Here is a 15916-nt window from a genome sequence, read left to right as displayed (position 1 = left end):
GAGCAAATAATGTAAAAGCGGGGGAACCTCCTAAATCGACACTGAATCAAAAGAATAAATAGATAAATAATTAATAGTTAATAGTCACCCAAATGGGCCTGGGAAGCAGGCGAAGGGCAAAAGAGGGTGGCCCAGACCAGACCTCTCAGATCTCGAACGGCCTCAAACGGCCCGCTCTTTGCCCGGTCTTCGTCCCGGTCGCTACCGCGCGCTACCGCGCAGCGGTTACTCCGCCCGATGATATAGGTCCTGGGCAGAGCAGTGGGCGTGGCCGGCAGGGAGAGCGGCCACAGGTGTACAACGCAGGAGTCCCTGCTAGGCTGCTCGCAGCCCTGCCGGTGCACGAGGATGCCCCAGAAGCACAACACCCCTCCCAGCGCCTCTCAGGGTCCTCAGGCGCAGCGGGACCCGCGCAGCGGGTCCGGCAAGCTGTGGGGTAATTCCGCAAATCCTCCGATGACAGGCGGCTAAAAGAGAGCTTCCCAACAGTGCTCGATTCAATCCGTTGACAAGGTGTCCCGCTGGGTGGAGGAAGCGAAGCACTTTTCAGCAACAGTCAGACAGGGGGCGTGGCCGGCAGGGAGAGCGGCCACAGGTGTACAACGCAGGGACTCCTGGGCAATGGAGTCCCTGCTAGGCTGCTCGCAGCCCTGCCGGTGCACGAGGATGCCTCAGAAGCACAACACCCCTCCCAGCGCCTCTCAGGGTCCTCAGGCGCAGCGGGACCCGCGCAGCGGGTCCGGCAAGCTGTGGGGTAATTCCGCAAATCCTCCGATGACAGGCGGCTAAAAGAGAGCTTCCCAACAGTGCTCGATTCAATCCGTTGACAAGGTGTCCCGCTGGGTGGAGGAAGCGAAGCACTTTTCAGCAACAGTCAGACAGGGGGCGTGGCCGGCAGGGAGAGCGGCCACAGGTGTACAACGCAGGGACTCCTGGGCAATGGAGTCCCTGCTAGGCTGCTCGCAGCCCTGCCGGTGCACGAGGATGCCCCAGAAGCACAACACCCCTCCCAGCGCCTCTCAGGGTCCTCAGGCGCAGCGGGACCCGCGCAGCGGGTCCGGCAAGCTGTGGGGTAATTCCGCAAATCCTCCGATGACAGGCGGCTAAAAGAGAGCTTCCCAACAGTGCTCGATTCAATCCGTTGACAAGGTGTCCCGCTGGGTGGAGGAAGGGAAGCACTTTTCAGCAACAGTCAGACAGGGGGCGTGGCCGGCAGGGAGAGCGGCCACAGGTGTACAACGCAGGGACTCCTGGGCAATGGAGTCCCTGTTAGGCTGCTCGCAGCCCTGCCGGTGCACGAGGATGCCCCAGAAGCACAACACCCCTCCCAGCGCCTCTCAGGGTCCTCAGGCGCAGCGGGACCCGCGCAGCGGGTCCGGCTAGCTGTGGGGTAATTCCGCAAATCCTCCGATGACAGGCGGCTAAAAGAGAGCTTCCCAACAGTGCTCGATTCAATCCGTTGACAAGGTGTCCCGCTGGGTGGAGGAAGCGAAGCACTTTTCAGCAACAGTCAGACAGGGGGCGTGGCCGGCAGGGAGAGCGGCCACAGGTGTACAACGCAGGGACTCCTGGGCAATGGAGTCCCTGCTAGGCTGCTCGCAGCCCTGCCGGTGCACGAGGATGCCCCAGAAGCACAACACCCCTCCCAGCACCTCTCAGGGTCCTCCGGCGCAGCGGGACCCGCGCAGCGGGTCCGGCAAGCTGTGGGGTAATTCCGCAAATCCTCCGATGACAGGCGGCTAAAAGAGAGCTTCCCAACAGTGCTCGATTCAATCCGTTGACAAGGTGTCATTCAAAAGGTGAGGAATCCACAAGCAGATACTGTATCCACCAGAAAAAGCGTTACTGTAGGTAAGTAACTTGTTCTTTAGGACCCACTGGGGGGCTATAGTTCTAACAAGGCAGGCCTCTTGTAAGAGGTTAGTGTACTGCAAACCCCATAAAGAGTTGTCAGCACAACAAGGTTACCGAGCTGTCGTTATCTGTCACAACGACCTGCTCCATTCCGTTGCTTTTCTCTATGTATTTTCTCGATGTCTTGGGGGCCTCGTAGCAGCCTGCACCCTCGCTCAAACTGGTGGAGCGGGAGTTTCACTATGCCACTGAGCTCTACTTACTCATGCACCTGGGAAAGTTCAAAGCTAGAAATCTGTTTTTGTACAGGGGAGCCTGGTTATGTAACTTTGTATTTAGTTTCAACAAAAAGGTTTGGATATGAAATTATTAATGTATAACTTTTATAGTTCTCAGAATAGGTTAACTGGGCTGCGAAGAATTCTATTAATTTGTCAAAAACTAAGCTTAATGAGGACTTGGGAAAGAAGACTAATTTCTGTCACAAGAAGGGCCTTTTTTAGTCTTTCAGTGCTTTGATGTGAGCTTAGGGATAAACTAGAAAGAGCACTTGAAGTACCTTATTCTGAAAGATATTCATTATTAAAGTCTCATACTTTGTAATTGTTGAACATGCCAACTTCTAATTTTATTTGCATTTTATAAATATTGAGATTGAAGATGGGGTGAGAGTGGTGGAAGTAGGAGAGTGCAGAGCTAGTGAGAGTAGTTGTGGGATGACAGTAGCGATGGGGTGTGAGAGAGTGGTGGAGCAGGTTAAAGTAGACATGGGCATGATTGGATACGTGTGTGTGTGAGAGAATACTATTATTATGTAGTACATACTGATGAAAGAGTGTATGCAAGCTGTTACTTCATTACCCAACCTCATTTCTGTGCATGAATGTAATTGTATTTTTATAGCACAAACCTATGAGCACTCTATATTACAGGTTTTCACATTTGTAAATGAACAGTCACAATATGTATACATACAAATGCATAGTGTTTGACAAGTGTACAGTTTTAGGCAGAATCAGAATAAGTGATTTGCCCCTAATCACACGATTTTCAATCAGGTGCGAAAGACGGTAGCAGACCCCAGGTTACAAGAAAGTACCTTTGTAGTGTAGTTCCTATATTCCAAATAGGCTCTGCGCATTGGAATAATTACACTATAGATTTGACATAGGAGTGAGGTCAGTATGTCTCTATCGAGTATATTAAACTTATTTGTGTGTGTGCCAGAGAACTCAGAGGTCACTAGAAACTTTCTCAAATAAACAAGAAGGGATTAGTTTCTGACAACCGCATAAACATGACCACTTTGTTTCCCCTAGAATCGGAACAATATCTTCAGAGTTGTGGAAACAATAGATAACTATTTCACTCAGTCAATCGTGCATGATTTGTTTCTACAGAGTGGCACAGAAATAGAGAGACGAGCGTTTCAATAAAAGGGTTTATTGAACAGTCTTATTTCTCATGCAAGAGATATCAACTGCTACAATCATTAGAATGCGAAGTATAATGCGTACAGCGTAAACAGTAATATAAAATTGTACTGTAATAGCATTGTCTGTTGCTATTTCATATAAAAATACATGCATAATTAACACAGGCTAAAATACTCAACTGGTGCTTCTAAAATACGCCTACCCCAGTGTACCTAACCTAAGTCTAGTACGAGGGAAGAAGTAGGTGCTGTTTAGCTTAAGTTTAGTTTTGCCAAGAATCTGCCAAAGGTTTCTCTAGGTTCTAATCAGCTCCATACCTTTAGAATGAGAGAAAATTGTATCTCTTTCTCGGGACTCTATTTCCCAACACCCCGCAAGGGTAGTCAGAAACACTGGAGCTGGATTTCTCGGCAGGAGGAGGACAGCTTCTGGTCAGTGCATCAGCTGGAGAGTTGGCTTCCTTCGGGACTTGCTGTAAGTTGGGGAGGATGCTAAAGTCTTGGCTGCCCCCTATCTTACAGTCACTAGGTGTCTACCTCTTTTTGTTCTATCATCCTCTCTAAACTGCTGTCACACATTTGCATTGATGGTACAGCACCCTTTGCAATGTGTAACCAGTATTTTAAGTAGGCAGGTAGTTTTAAATATTTTGTACCTGCACTTCTTTAAACTCAAAGGTAGAGCACTAGCAATCCTCAGCAATGATCCAAGTCCTTCAGTGGGAGAGTACCACCACTTCTCAGTTGCAAACAGGTGATATTGAGGTCCTGCACTGGGACAGTGAGTACGCACACTTCTCTATTTCCTTTTCAAGTATTGCGTTTAACGTTAAAGAACAAATCCCACGCTGTGTTTGAATTGTCTCAGTAGTCACTAGCTACTTTTGAGTCCTCTTCAAGGCTGTGCTGCACAGTTATCTCCTAACGGATAGCTAAACACAGGCTGGCAGAGTGCACCTATGGCGTGCACATTATCGCAAGAATATTCTGAGAATCCTACTACAGCATGGCTGCTCGCTGGTTTCAACCTTAGAGTCATTTCATCGCTTTCATGCTTAGTAAGAAGACACTGAAGTGTACTGTTCATCTGAAATGGAGGTATATTGCTCCCCTTTCGAATGAAAATCACACCACGGCTCAGCGTTGACCATTTCTTTATTTAGAGTTCTTGAATGTACCTGCTGAGGTTCATTGTACCATTTGAAAAAAATCTATTTGCAATTGAGTGTCTTGAGTTGTGGAGGAAAGCACCAACACTTTAGTATCAGGCAGAAATCTGGATTTTTGCTGGGCAGCACACCTCAAAATAACTGATTGCCACAGGAGAGCTGTAAAATGGGCCGAGGGTGGCGGCATTCCATAGATTACCCAATACCATGAAAGAGACAAATTGTGTTGAAATGGACATCTAAAGTTTGCCAGATGGCTTCGTTTAGTTCTTACTCCACTATAATTACTCTCGCACACACATGATCAGACACTGACTTGTCTGTCCTTGTAGGGAAGCGTGATTACATGTTGGTGATTGAATCCCTTTTACCTCTACTGTTAGCCTGGTATCAATAGGCTCTGCCTTATTTGCAGCCATTGCCACTGTTGCCATGCCAGAGGCACGTAAGAGAGACAATACCTAGTTTTCTTCATTCACAAAACTTTTCTCTGGCAGGTGAGCCTACTTCAGTGTGGTTATTAAATGTGGTTATGTAATTGTTACAAGCCCTTTTTCTGAAGCTGCTGGCTGCTGGCCACAATTTACAAAACTCTGGCCGAAAATCACACATTTTCTACTATTGTGGTATGAGATTTCATGTCACTCCTCTTGAACCCCTTCCTTTCCGGGACACTGTTCGAGCAGATTATTTCTTGCAGGATCAGTAAAATTGTCACCAAAAGAGATGTTCTCCTCAAACCAGTCGCCTGCCGTTATCTTTAATTACTTTTGAGTGTGAGGCATACCCTCAATTTCAATTTTCTCTTGAGATACCTGCAAAGGACATTTCAAGAAATATGGATCATTTTGCTTAATATTTGTGAAAATGTTGCATAATTTGTTTTTAAAGTGCAGTTTCCCTCACTCCTACATTTTAGCAAAATGTGTCAAAGGTTCAGTTCTGTGCCTGGTTCCTGTGAAGCAGAAGGTCTTGTAGAATACATAAAGGGAGCTTTATCTTGTACTTGCAGTGAGGACCACTCCATTTAATAGAAACCCGATCATGCAATTTAATGCTGGATTTCAATTGTATACTTTTTATTTCATGCTTGCATATAGCTTGAAACACTAAGGTTGTTTTAAAATAGGATAGCAATAACCAATAAATGTTAATCTTTTTCCATTTCTGTTTTCACCTAATTGGGTAAACTATATATGCATCAATCTATTAATTACATCTAAGGAAAAAGGGAATGTTTTAAAAATCTTTTTGGATTTTATTGGGGGAACCTGTGTTTCCATTTGCTGTAATCCCCAATTGCCAAGGGGTACAATGAAAGTGGTAGAATGAAAGGACAGAGCACTATATCTGTATATGTTGTAATCTGTACTGGAGAATGTGGGAGGCGACACAATGGCGTTGTAACCTTATTTGATGCTAATGGTAAGCGAGGAAAACCAAACGACAAGAAAGAGTTACAACTCTTCTCACCTATATCATATGCAGTACCGAGAGGAGAGGAAAAGTGTAGTTGGTGTAATGCAACTTCCGTCTCATGGTTCGCGGAACATGTGAACGTTAATCCGTAAGAATGGCCATGAACTCAACTCCGTTACCTGTCCTAGTGCGACTAAGAAGGCATAGAGAAAGTAGTATCATGCCATTGTCAAGCTAATGTCTTATAACCAATTTCATTGAACATTTCTCTGAAATACTCCCAGAGCTTGATCTCCTCTAAACTAAATCTGAGCTCTTAGGCAGAACAAAATAAAGGAGTAATAGAGTGCCATCTATATTTCCCATTAGAAGCATAGGAGGATGTGGAGAGATTCGCGAACATGGGAAGCAAAATGCAAGTCTCTATCGAAATGCATTAATTTTGGCACAAAAGTACGAAAACAGTACAGAAATTGAAGCGATGGATCTCTGGTATCCAACTCAGTTTGTGGAGAGAAGGATGAAGGGAGTAAGAGTAGAGACCGATCTTGTTTAAAACTCTTGTCCATTAGGGAATGTACAAGGTGGAAAATTCAGTTGTACCGGCATCTATTGATATGCAGTAGTATGTGAAAGTGTAGAAAGAAATAAATGAATGGTAGAAAGATATCTCGCGTACAGTATTTGAGTCACTCACAGGTTTGAGCGTTGTTAAAGAGAGAAGTACTCTTCCTGCACGTTCTCTCTGGGATCAAAAGTAAATTGCGCAAGATGTAAACTGAATGTGTCCTTTTGGTAAGTGGGGATGCAGTGGGTCATCTTAAGAAAATGTTTTCTGGTCTGTGAGTCTCGTAGGCCTTTTGTACCAAGGCAGAGTTAGCAAATAACATGGTCTTAGCTCTTTTGCATTATGATGGTCACATAAAATTGATATTGATTTTATCTTGATCCACACAGGCCACAAAGGCTCACATCAAGCTGAATACTAAGAAGCTATACCAGGCAGATGGCTATGCTGTCAAGGAGTTGCTGAAGATCACGTCTGTTTTGTACAGCGCCATGAGGACAAAAGGCATGGAGAGCTCCGAGGCGGGAGACGAAGACAGCAGCAAATTCAAGTTTGATCTTGGCTCAAAAGTAAGCACAATAGCTAGGTGTCATATCGATGGAATGCATAACAGATGCCATTCAGTTGTTCCCTCCACATTGTTCCACATACTCTTATTTGTAAGGCGTGTTTGTTGTACTTCACAGAACTTAACACCCCCTGTTGTGAGTATCCATGGACTCAGGGGCAGTTCTTTGGGATGCACAGTCATTGAATGAACAGCACTGACACCTTCCTGGCTTTGTGTGCATTCTCTGCATCTTATTAAAGTGTAGGCCTCCCAAATGAGAAGTTAAATAGAGAAACAGCCTTCAACAGAGCTTATAAGTTTGTTAATGTCCTGGGGTCGCCGTTCGCGAGCATCTTCTAGTTGTAAACGTAGGTGCCCTAAAAAAGCAAACCAAACTTCCTTATCCCTCTTCCCAGTGATCACCATTTTCAGAATATGTGAAAACAATTGCAAACGTTCAAATGCTTTGATTAGAAACTGAAAAGTGAAATGGATTTCATAGTATTGCCAAAAACTTTAAGACTGTGGTACAGATAAATACCACAACACACTTTTGAGAAAACTCCAAATTCATACCTTGGTGGGACGCTTTACGTGAATTGTGCTTTGCACATGTAAATGATGATAAAAAATTTTTATGATCACAAAGAATATCAATAACTCCTCAAAATTGAATGGGAGAAGGAAATATGCAACTGCCACAGCTGGCAGAGAAGAGTGCCAAACTAAAAATAATGACTTGCACATCGATGGCGCTGCAGGCTTACATGCTACCCGAATTGCACATGCAACACTGGTTGGAATGGGTAGCAACACCACGAGCCGCATATCAATCATGGCTCCTTCACATCACTTTTTTCACATGCAGAATGTTCAGTTTTAGAAGCTAAGTTCACTCAGGCTGCTGACTATCCTCCTTTCATTCCAGATCACGGAGTTGAAGGCTGCCCGGCAACTTGCTTCTGAGATTACTTCCAAAGGTGCTTCCCTCTATGATCTGCTTGGAAAAGAAGTCGACCTTAGGGTAAGTCTCTTCATTGGCTTGCTGTAAAGACACGGATCGAGTTTAAGGCATTATGTTACTGCTATAAAGGCATAGATGTCGGAAAAAGTTACATTTTACTGCGGTTTCTCTGAAGAAATCATTTACTGGATCAGTGAGATCGCAAAAGTTACTGCTTTCAGATGTTCCTGGGGTGAGAAGATCTAGATCAGGTGGTAGATCCCTTTCTGTCTTGTCCCCTAAGCTATGAAACACTTTCACTATTGACCTTCAGTAAAAGAGTAGCCTCATTTCCTTTAGTAAAGAGCTGAAAATTAATTATTTTTAGGTCTCGCGACCTATCGATGCGCGCATGCGCATCGAGCGGAGCGAGAATTCAAGTGGCGAAAACATCATGAAACCACCAGCTTTTTGCTGGCGTTTTCATGAAGTTCATGTGAACCACGTGTTCAAACATGAACGCGCATCAGCCTCCCTCCATTTACCGCACAGCACATCAAAGGGCTTCGCCCAGCGTGCGCTCTGCGGCTTCTCGGCTTCTCCTCCCCTAATTACGCCCACAGCCTTCCTTGCATTTCTCCTCCCCCTCCCCAGCCAGCTTCCCCCAGGCCGTGCTTGTTATTACAGCCTCCAAGCACCATTTTCTTAAACTGCTTTCTCCTGCAAGCTGTTGCAGGCAGGACACTTCTCCCCCAAACTTTTATTTTTTTTTCATGCAAGGCACACTCAGCTGAAATAATGGCGGCAGCGCCTTCGTTTATTTTATTTGTGGCTCGCTGAAATCAGCCACACGTCTTTATTTTTTCATACGTCTTTACTTTCAGCAGTAACAATGGTGGCTGCGCAGCTTGCCAAACTCTTTGCCGCTCCCTCAAGTGAAGCCTGCTTTATGGATGTCACGATACAACTTTTTAATATGCTCCGTTCCTTCCCATAACCCCTCCCCCATCGTCCGCGCTTCATAGTTCGTGAAGCACAGCCAAGCAGCCCGGCACTGATGAGATGATGGCAGGAGATAGCAATGAGAGGGATTTCAGGTGTAACTTTAATGTCAATTGCAGAAGCTCGTACCAGCCCTGCGTCGATGAATTTTAGTTATTGAATCATGGGAGTGAAAAAAATTAAAAAGGTTCACAGAAACTTTCTTTTTTAAACACAACCAAAAATATTTTACCCACATATGCACTGATGCAGATACTCCATTTTAATTTCGTATTATTCATGTCATATTTATTTTTTCAGTTACTGCACTTCACCCATTTTGATCGCTGATTATATTTTTATTATTACAATATGGACACATGCATTTAATGTTGTTACTGTCATTATGCTAACGCATGGGTGGAAAGGAAATTTAATGCAATCTTTCATTGGTGTGAATAACACGTGTGCAGTATTTTCAGGCACTTATGATGGCGCTGCACGTCACCGAGGGACTGAAACGACTTAAGGTGGATTTTCCTGCTTAAATAACAAGCATTGGCATTGCCAATAGGTCTCGCTCGTGGGACCTTATAAGTATTTAGTTTTGCAGCACAATATCCGATTATGCAACAAGGATATTGTGCTGCAAAACTAAATACTTATAAGGTCCCACAAGCGAGACCTATTGGCAATGCCAATGCTTGTTTGTTTATAGTTGGGCGATCATTGGACTGAGGGTGTCATGCTGTAATATTTTATTGTCAAGAATCCTCAGGGCGTAGATGTAATGCTTTATAAATACTCTACTCACTCAGCACTCAAGGCAATGTATTCTGCAGTTGCTTTACTTAAATTTGTAGTGTATGGTAGTTCTGATGACAAAATAATCCCTTTTGTTGATTACTTTTCAGCCATGCTGACTTTGGTCAGGTGACTTCTTAACAACATTGTATTTGGCCTGGTGACTTTGATATTCCACTTTATTAGGTCAGTTGACACCATAACCCCATTAGGATGGCTTGGATGAGTGTGTTGATCCATTTGTTTAAGTTTGGTGATTTAGTACATCTTGTCTGGTTGAGTTGGGCAACTCCATAACCTGGTGGCTTATGTTGGCTACTAATTTCTAATAATCAGTCCAATTAATATTGCAGCCCTGCTCTTTAGACTTAAAACATATTCGCTGTCAGGGTACTCCTTAACCTGGTAGCCAGTCATACCAATAAAAAACACTGGTACCAAACATCAAAAACATTTTATGATAAACTCTTATCTCAGATGTTTAGATTTTTATGAAACAATTATGTAGCGCGAGAGACAAAGCAGACTTCTTTATTAATGTGTGTAAGAGCTTCAAGAGCTGTTGTAATAAGCAAATCAAGGACAAGAGAAACCGAATGGGAAACCTTAGTGAGGAAAAGATGGAAGGCAACTACAGAGGTAGTAGGTGGGACGATGGGGTGAAGGTTGTAATAATTGTGGACTACAGAAAAGAAGAAAAAGAAAATCAAAGCTGGGTGATGCTCCACCAGAAACAACCTTTAATGTGATATCTATTATGATTTAAATACTACAATTTGATGTTTTGAATTTTCTGTATGTTAGTTTCGACCTTTTTAGAGCTCTGTGACTTGGTTGAATCAAGTTACTTTCATAAATACCCCATTTTATGCCCTTTCTGGTCATGTTTGCGCCGGACTGCCGAGTACAGAGACCGGTTTGTAGTATCCCCAAGACATGCTAATTGACAGCACTGTAAACAATGTTTTAAACTTTCTGAAATACTTTTTAACTGTTGAAGGTTTTAACAATTTGATTTAATGTAATGGGTGAATAAACATTGATTGATGATGATGAAATAAATAAAAAATGGTTGCTCTTATGTGGCAAAAGTTGTAACAATATACGCTTTAGATTGGTCTTTAGAAAACATATAATCAGATTATTAATCAGATTCAGGTTTGCTCTAATGTTAGTGGCAAGCAGAGTCAGGATGTTAGCACCCCACCATCTAATCCTTAGTCTCCTATGTGCTATGACCAAATCAGATATTCCCTTCACCGATGGGCCCTTTACACTCAGTGGCAAGCTAAAAGCAAGTATATTGGGATTGTAATTGCTATGACTGTTTCCTTTTGTCTATCTGACTGGACATACAAATTCATAGACCATGATGGAGAGATATAATCAATGATAATACCTGGCCCCATCCAAGAAAGGTTGTCAATTTGGATAAACATGATTCATGTCAATCTGAGGGTAGGAACAAATATTAATGCATACTCATGGGTGGAGCACTTTAAAACTATTTATTGCCTTGGTACAGAAAGGGAAGACATACTGGCTGAAGGCCGTCCATCTTTCCCACTAGATATCAGATTTGAGCTCCACAAAGTCATTATAGCCACTTAAGACCCCTTGCCCAGACGGAGTCACTATGGACCTTTAGAAGAAAAACATTCTGTTCTTTGCACTAATAATTACCATTATATTAAATTCAGCAGTCAGCCCCTAATTACCCACCTCCTGGCACGCAGCAGTTATAATCTGAGTGCAAAACAAGATCCCTGCTGCCATATGCCAATTTCCTTGTCAGATTCAATGGTCAAGGAAGTTGGCTGCATAACCTAGCATAGGATAGGAGACTGGATGATAGAGACCAATGCTATGACAGTCGTTTAATATGGCTTTTGGGAGGGGCTTAGCACACAGGGACAGTGTCTAAACTAACCTGTCATTATAAACAAATATACAGTGGTTAAGATTGGGGCACTTTTTCTCTCCTTTATGGATCTCAGTAGTGCCTTCGACCGGGTTACATGGTCTAAGTTATGGAATATTCTTTCTCGTTTGCATTTGGCCCAGTAGTTGGTGGACTTCTTATGTGCTTCATACTGTGGGGTTACAACATCAGTAAGGTACAGGACTGAGTTAGAATGCATAATGCTTTTCGAGTTGGTCTGGAGTTCCGTCAAGGTTGTGTCTTGGCCCACATTTTCATCCTTCTATACATTACAGGCCTTTAATCAGGGAAGGATATGCCAAATGTCAGCTCAATGCCATCCTGGTTTTACTATAAGCATATGAAGCTGTTTTGCTCTCTTGAACCTCGATGGGCTCAGTGGTCAAAAATGTGTTACATTCATGGATAACCTAGATAATCAGGCTAATATTGCACAAACTCGCAACATATTCTGTGGCCCATAAGCATGTAAAACCTATTTTGCCCTTATTAAAAATATATGACTGTAAATGTCTGCTGATAATGACATATATGGTTGAATATGGGGCTACTGTGAGACTAATAAGCTACAGCTTGAAGAAAATCAATTCTGTTGGTGCTTATTGGTCCAAACTCTCTCAAGCCCTCACTACTTCTCCATGAGGGATGAAGAGCTAACGTATGTAGATGATTATATAGATTTTTCACCACTGCTCTTGTGGGTATCAATATGGAAAAAGCACATTTAACATTTTCACATACGTGCTGTTAGTGATCCCACTTGACAGCTCCCAGACGCACTTTACTGCGACCCGCAGGTTCTTCATACAATATTTGCTGAATTCAAACAATAATCATCATTCAAAGTAGTCGATTAAGTTACCTTTCATTCATTTTTTCTTCAGTTCTTCATTATATGAATTTGCTTCATTCATATTCACTCTAACAATTCAGATATTGGCATCATATCCAGAAAATATATTTTTCTTCATCATGCGGTGACTTATAATACCCAATGCATTTCGGGTCATGTGACCCTTCATCAGGGGTCTCTGTAATAGAACAATATATAGGTGTTTATATGCACTGAAACAATCACAGCTACGAACACATAATCTGAGAACTGTAAATCCTGTCAGCATATCTAGTGCATGTAACTATACCTCTCTCCAATGTGTATTTAAAATTAGATCCATGACAAAAGCCTTTGTACAATCACTAATCCAATTTATGTCAGCAGCTTTCGGGAGGATTTCATGAAGAATAGATTGAAATGCTTCTGTAGGATCTGAATCAAGTGTCATATAGATGTTGGTGTCATTCACATGTGTATTGACTTTATTTAAATAATACGAGAGATTCATAAGAAATATCTCAGCCGTATGTTTTGCATAAATTTGAACAAGGCCAATCTGTAAAAGTCAAAAGACTGGCAGTCAACGTCAGACCTGTTGGCTTTCCCAATGCTTTATTTTGTTTGAAAGCAAAAGCCAGCTTAGGTCGTAAAAATATAAAGTCATAGCATCCTCAAGGCCTAAACAATGGAATGAAATATGAATTGGTAGGATTCGCTCACCAGAAACAATCATAGAATCTATATTCTGTGGCGGCTCCTCTGAAATGGCGAAGGGGCGTCGCCCCACTGCTTTTAAGCAGTGCGAAGAAGCATAAAATGATAATAACTTTAAGTTTGTATTATATTATGCTTACTGCTGCTTTGCGGGTGGGTGGGTAGGGCTGCTCTGCTCTTGGAGCAGGGCAGGGGAGGAGTGGTTTGCCCACTCCTAAGTGCGTAAAGACTGTATGTTCAGCCCTCTTGGGCCGCCCAAACCAGTCATGCGCACTTTCCCTGTTCTCCATGCAGGCTGAATTACACCCTGCATGGAGAACAAACCCAGGCTCCCATTCCCTGGTTGAGAGTCCCACCAGGATGCTCAAAACCAATTACAAAGCTGCATTGCAATGTTGTGATTGGTTTGGGGAACCTGGGTGCCTACCAATCACAACGCTGCATTGCAGCGTTGTTATTGGTCAGTGGGGCCTGGCTGTACTTCCGTCCGAGAGGGAGAAGAGCAAGAGCGGAGATGTGGGACCCGGCGCAATGGTACGTTTATTATATATATATATATTTTTTAATATGCGCAACCCCTATCCTGCCACCCGCGAGCCCTGCCACCCGTGAGCCATGCCAGACACCCCTGTCTATATTATCCATTAATTTTCATTTGGTTATTTGTAATGGGTCCCTCATGCCACTGTGAGGCCTCTTTATGGCACAGAAGAAAGGCCAATGTTACAATATCCTTCAATCTAAAAAAAGAATGGTTTGGTAAGCAGCTGATGGAAGCTCGTTGTTCGAATGTAACAGGCTTGTGGGGAAGGTGAGTGACAATGAATGACAAATTTTGAGAGCTCTGAAAAATGTTTATTAACTAATTATCATGGGTGTAATTCAAGAATCCAGAAACTGCCCTTGAGTAAAAGAAAACAGTGAACCATTTTCAAGGTGTTCCTGTTCCATTGCTAAGACAAACTGTGGCACCGCCCTTAACGCCAACCATCTCTAATGAATCCAGTGACAGCTTTTGTAAAATAGAGGCAGCTAAATGCACTTTCTGCAATGTAACCTAAATAATTATTCGTAATAAATGGAAGAAGAATCTGCTTAATATTCACAAACCATCCAACACTACAAAAAGGTCGGCTCTAACTAGTCCATTTTATATTTTTAGAATTTGATTATCAGATAAAGAGGTATATGACGCATTTCCTAGGTAGCAACAAGGATTTTTTTAATCTAGTTAATGGAAAATAGTAGTAAATGGGCTTTGCAGTCATCTATCTCATCAACTTAAAGAATTCTAGAGTGCTTCTCACCTTATTTTTGGACTACCCCATCTCTAGTCATATTAAAACTCCCCACTGTTTGTCAGTTACCTAACTATCTATCTTTAAAGCTCTCTTTGTCAGTGCCATCAGGCCTTCATTCTGCTGGCAACATATATCTAAGAAAAAGGCTTCCACTCTACATTCTTAGACTTTGTGCACCTCTGCAGCTAATATTCCTACTCTCCTCGCCACAAGAAAGCACGTCTCTATCAGTGTTCTTTTATTAGTTTGAAGCCTATTGCTAACGGCATCTTGGGGGCATTCAGAAAACTTCCCTGGGAATGCATTCTGCCCGTTGCTTTCCATTGGCTTTGTGGTTTGTAACTCACATTTGCTTGCTTTTTATTTGCTGGCTCTATTTGTTTCAGGCTGTCTAGCTTGAGTTTGTTCCTTCCGTTATCCAAACCCTATTTACTGTATTCTTCCACCAGTGCTCGATTTCTGTAAACAGCCCTTTAAAGCTTATTCTTATCGTATCACATTTGCTGTGCATTCTAAGACAGAGGTCAAATGCCAGGCTCTGTCTTTCAGGGAACTTGTTGTTTACTTTTCTTTCTCTGACTTCATAGTGAGAGGGTTTATGTGACAATCATCCTGGCTACTGAGGATGTGCTGGTAATGGAGCACATTCTTTGGGTAATTCTGAAGTGTGGTGTAAACATATATTTTAATACGATCAAAACAAATCAGTACCTAGGTGAAGACATTTTCACTCATTATCGTTTGTGCGCTGCATACTTTTATTAGTAAAACTATATGTCTGTGCAAATGCAATGGTCATTTCATTTGAAGATGTGCCATCTGTGATGGCAGTGCACTACCACACCATGAATACGCCACATTGGCCCATTCCATTCTACTCTGCACTACTCCACAATACACCACTCAACACCAGTCCACACTGCGTCACTTCATTCTCCTCTGCACGACTCCAGTCTAAGCTTCCGTACTCTACTCTGCATCTCTCTACTCTATGCCAATGCACTCTACTCTACTAGGTACCACTGCACTCTTTGCCACTCTACTCTGCATCACTCCACTCTACGTCACTCCACCCAACATTGCACTCTATGCCACCGCATTCTGCACCAATGCACTCTACGAGGTACCACTCCACTCTATGCCAGTGCACTCTGTACCAATCCACTCAACACCACTATAATCTACTCTGCACCTCTGCAATCTATGCCACTACACTCTACTCTGCACTCTCCACTCAACCATACACCACTCTACCATACACCACTCCACTCTACCATGCCCTACTCCACTCTGTGCCACTTCACTCTTCTCTGAAACAATCTACACCGCGCCACTGCACTCTGTGATTCACCACTCCACTCTGTGCCACTCGATTCAATGCCACTGCACTCTACTGTAACC

General features: G+C 43.1%; 1 protein-coding gene across 2 annotated transcripts in view; it reads left to right on the top strand.

Annotated features, from left to right (window-relative positions):
• The window catches only part of CLUAP1 (clusterin associated protein 1), an 839181-nt gene that overhangs the window by 299908 nt on the left and 523357 nt on the right, over positions 1-15916 (top strand). For both annotated transcript variants that reach the window (XM_078663147.1, XM_078663146.1), the window contains exons 4-5: positions 6835-7014; positions 7924-8019. In XM_078663147.1, coding sequence (XP_078519273.1) covers positions 6835-7014; positions 7924-8019 — 276 coding nt within the window. The remainder of the gene's footprint in view (positions 1-6834; positions 7015-7923; positions 8020-15916) is intronic.

This window comes from Lissotriton helveticus, chromosome 10 (assembly GCF_964261635.1).
Source record: "Lissotriton helveticus chromosome 10, aLisHel1.1, whole genome shotgun sequence".
In the NCBI taxonomy this organism is placed as follows: Eukaryota; Metazoa; Chordata; class Amphibia; order Caudata; family Salamandridae; genus Lissotriton; species Lissotriton helveticus.
The sequence above is the reverse complement of the archived record's forward strand: the minus strand, read 5'-3'. Positions and strand labels throughout refer to the sequence as shown.